Raw genomic sequence first — 3,640 nt, 5'->3', positions numbered from 1 at the left:
CCCCCCCCCCCTTTTCCCCTGCGGGCCTAGGTGCGGGCCTCCGCCCCGGCGGTGCGAGTGACCCTCGTGAGCAGGCGAGCACCATCTCTCCCCACATCTCCCAATATCTCCCCATCTCTACCCATATCTCCCCATCTCTCCCCATCCCTCCCCTCGTGAGCAGGCGAGCAGCCCTGCAAGAGCCCCCCTCGCCCGCCCTCGCCCTCGCCCTCACCGACACCCCCCCCCTCCCCCCCAGCCTCGAGCGGCAGCCCGTCTCGTACTTGCTGCGCGTCAAGATGCCGCAGGAAGCCGAGGCGCTCCTGCGCGCGATCAGCAGCCACATACCGGCGGCTGACGGCGCAAGGGGAGAGGCGTGAGAGAGAGAGCGGGCCAATTACCGCACCTCCGGCCCTCTGCCTGGAGGCTGCCTGGCGTATCTGGCGCACTCCTCGCCTCTCCATCCCTCCCTCTCCCCCTCCCTCTCCCTCTCCCTCTCCCTCTCCCTCTCCCTCTCCCTCTCCCTCTCCCTCTCCCTCTCCCTCTCCCTCTCCCTCTCCCTCTCCCTCTCCCCCTCCCTCTCCCTCTCCCTCTCCCTCTCCCTCTCCCTCTCCCTCTCCCTCTCCCTCTCCTTCTGCGTGCAGGCAGGCCGCCGCGTGCCGCGTGCCAACCTAGGCTACCTTAGTCCCAGTGGGGGAGCGAAGCCGATCCCGCCGCTCCGTACGCAATCTCTCGGGTTCTCGGTTCAAAACGGTCCGGTCAGTGACTGACACGTGACACTGTCACGTGTCAGCGTGTCTCTCTAGCGCGCGGAAGCCCGGCGGGTCTCCGCGCAAAGAGGGCGACTTTTTTGTGCACTGAGATTAACCTTCACCACGTCTCAGCGCGCCCTCTCTTCGTCCGGCCCGCGCGCAACCCTAAGCGTTGGCGCCGGCCGCCTCTCCGCTCGTCTCCGGCTGAGCAGTTCACAACTCCACTGTCGCCGCACACTCCCACCCTCCACGGCGCTGGCGTGCGCAACCGGCCGTGCCCCGCTCAGCGGAGCGTCTCCTTCTGCATGTGGTTCTGGATCGCACGCTGCTGCGAGACGGCACCAACCACGTGCCGCTGCTCCAAAGGAGCGCCCTCGCCGCCGAGGTTCTTCAGCATTCCCGAGCGCTCCGCCCTGCGCATCTCTGCCTCTGCGCGCGCCTCCATATTCTTCGGCATACCACCAATGTGCGCCTGACTTTCACGCTCTTCCTTCAAGGGCTTGCCTCTCCCGGAGAGCTTTGCGAGCGTGCCGCGGCGCACTGCCTCCGCCTCGACGCGGTCAGCAATCGTCATTGGAAGCACGTCGTCAACGATCCGCGCGGTGGAGGAGAGGAGCCGACGAGCTTGGTGGCGAAGCAGCATATACACACGTGTATGATGGCCCAGAGGGGGTCTTCGCGAGAAAAAAAGAAAAACATAGGATAAGACATTGCGAGAAAAAAGAAAACGGGGAGGCAAAACGTTCTGGCCGCTCCGCCGCCACGCTGTTAACGGCCACACGAGCGCCACGCAGTCAAACCCGCAGCACAAGGGAGGGATGGGAGGACGGCACGCCCCCCTGCAAGTCTATAAAATAAATAAAACGGGCACGCCAAACGAGGGGTGGGAGAAGGACAGGGTCCCCACCTGCACGAGCAGGATCTTGTAAGGACGATCAGGGACACAGGGGAACGGGAGCGGGGAGCGCATCGCGACACGGAGGGGGGCTGGGCACAGCGCGACTGACATGCGCTGGGCCTGCAGCGACAGCCACGACCGCGTCGACCAGCTCGCCTCGTCCTCGTGCTGCCGCTTCGAGAGCTTGTTGCGCACCTTGTCCTTCATCTGGTAGAACAGCCGCTTGACCGCGTTGCACCACCCGCCGAAGGTTTCGAACAGGTACATCTGCACGTCGGTGTCCGAGCGCGAGAGGGCGTGCGCGTAGTCCGCCTTCTTGTACGCCACATAGCCGCCGCCGTCGCTCGGCCTGAAGTCGCCGTCCCCGACAGCGCCGCGCTGCTCGAGGCCGAAGACGTCCGCGCTCGTGCCGGGCTCGGTGTTGCCGAGGCCGACGAAAGCGCCTCGCTGGCCGACGTCCTCCGGGTTGGAGGAGAGCGTGTCCTTGAACTTGACGTCGCCGACGAGGCGTGAGCGCGAGCGGCCGGCGCCCGCCACCGAGACGTTAGAGTAGCCGAGGTGGTCCCGCGGCTCCACCTCGACGAGCATGCCCCACACGCTCCGCATGACCTTGAGAAAAACGTTGCGCTTGCGAGAAAAAAGAAAATGCGCGGACAAACATTCTGGCCGCTCCGCCGCCACGCTGTTAACGGCCACACGAGCGCCACGCAGTCTATCGATGCCCAACCACCAGTGCGTGCGATGGACGGCGCTCTCGCTCATGCTAGTCCAGAACTCGGCCTTTGTGCTGGTGATGCGGCATTCGCGCAAGCAGCAGCAATCCCAGGCGGCGCAGTACAACGTAGCTGTGGTCGTCGTGCTGCAGGAGCTCTTCAAGCTCCTCTTCTGTGTGGGCGTCACCGGAGCGCAGAGCCGCTCGCTCGGCGCGGCGTTGCACTCGCTCCGCTCCTCGCCCGCCGCGCTGGCCCGCATAGCCTTGCCGGCGGCGTGCTTCACTCTGCAGAACAACGTGCTCTACGTCGCCCTCTCCAACCTCCACCCGCTGGTCTTCCAGATCAGCTACCAGCTCAAGACGCTGCTCACGGCCGCGCTGTCGGCCCTCCTGCTCCGCAAGTCATTCTCGCGGCAGCAGTGGCTCTCGCAGGTCCTCCTCGCTGCCGGAGTCGTGCTGACGCAGGTGTGTGGCCGGGGGAAGCTCTGTCCCACAGCACGCATACACATATGCACCCGCAGAGTGGCGCTGGCCGCTCGCCGCCGTCTCGCAGCCGAAGCACGCCCTGCTCTCTGCGGCGCAGGTGTCGGAGGGGCAGCCGCACGACGAGGGCGCGCACGAGGCGCGCAGTGCTCCGCTCGGGCTGGCGGCCGTGCTGGTGCGGAGATATGGGAGACATGGGGAGATATGGGGAGATCGGGCTGGCGGCCGTGCTGGTGCGGAGATATGGGACATGGGGAGATCGGGCTGGCGGCCGTGCTGGTGCGGAGATATGGGAGACATGGGGAGATCGGGCTGGCGGCCGTGCTGGTGCGGAGATATGGGGAGATATGGGGAGATATGGGGAGATATGGGGAGATCCTCACCGGGCTGGCGGCCGTCCTGGTGCGGAGAGAGAGAGAGAGAGAGAGAGAGAGAGAGAGAGAGAGAGAGAGAGAGAGAGAGAGAGAGAGAGAGAGAGAGAGAGAGAGAGAGAGAGAGAGAGAGAGAGAGAGAGAGAGAGAGAGAGAGAGCGCCCTCGTGCCGCGGGGCTCAGGTTGCCGCCTCCTCCTCCGCGTTCGCGTCGGTCTACTTCGAGCGGATACTCAAGGAACCGGCCGCGGCAGAGACTGTGACAGACTCGCATTGTGTTGCCGTGATGAGACTGTTCTTCTACTCCAGGACCGGCCACGGGATGCTGACGGCGGGCGCGCCGAGAACTCGCTGTGGAGGCGCCTGTGCCCTCTCCCTCTACCCTCTCCCTCTCACCCTCTCACCCCCTCACCCTCTCACCCTCTCACCCACACCCTAACACAAAGA

General features: G+C 65.3%; 2 protein-coding genes across 2 annotated transcripts in view; one reads left to right on the top strand and one right to left on the bottom strand.

Annotated features, from left to right (window-relative positions):
• Positions 1–1,014: 1,014 nt before the first annotated feature.
• On the bottom strand, positions 1,015–2,235 carry EMIHUDRAFT_103150 (hypothetical protein; the record flags this gene model as incomplete). The annotated part of the gene is made up of 2 exons (XM_005767991.1): positions 1,015–1,281; positions 1,639–2,235. The coding sequence occupies 2 exons, from the start codon at positions 2,233–2,235 to the stop codon at positions 1,015–1,017; spliced, it is 864 nt and encodes a 287-aa protein (XP_005768048.1).
• A 112-nt stretch (positions 2,236–2,347) lies between these two features.
• EMIHUDRAFT_211154 (hypothetical protein) overlaps positions 2,348–3,640 on the top strand; it is a gene marked incomplete at both ends in the record, with an annotated part of 1,659 nt that continues 366 nt past the window's right edge. Inside the window, 3 exons of the mRNA XM_005767990.1 lie at positions 2,348–2,773; positions 2,925–2,999; positions 3,378–3,452. Of these exons, the coding sequence (XP_005768047.1) occupies positions 2,348–2,773; positions 2,925–2,999; positions 3,378–3,452 (576 nt within the window). The remainder of the gene's footprint in view (positions 2,774–2,924; positions 3,000–3,377; positions 3,453–3,640) is intronic.

The sequence above is a fragment of the Emiliania huxleyi genome, assembly GCF_000372725.1.
Source record: "Emiliania huxleyi CCMP1516 unplaced genomic scaffold EMIHUscaffold_47, whole genome shotgun sequence".
Taxonomy (NCBI): Eukaryota; Haptophyta; order Isochrysidales; family Noelaerhabdaceae; genus Emiliania; species Emiliania huxleyi.
This window is presented reverse-complemented; position numbering and strand designations above follow the sequence as displayed.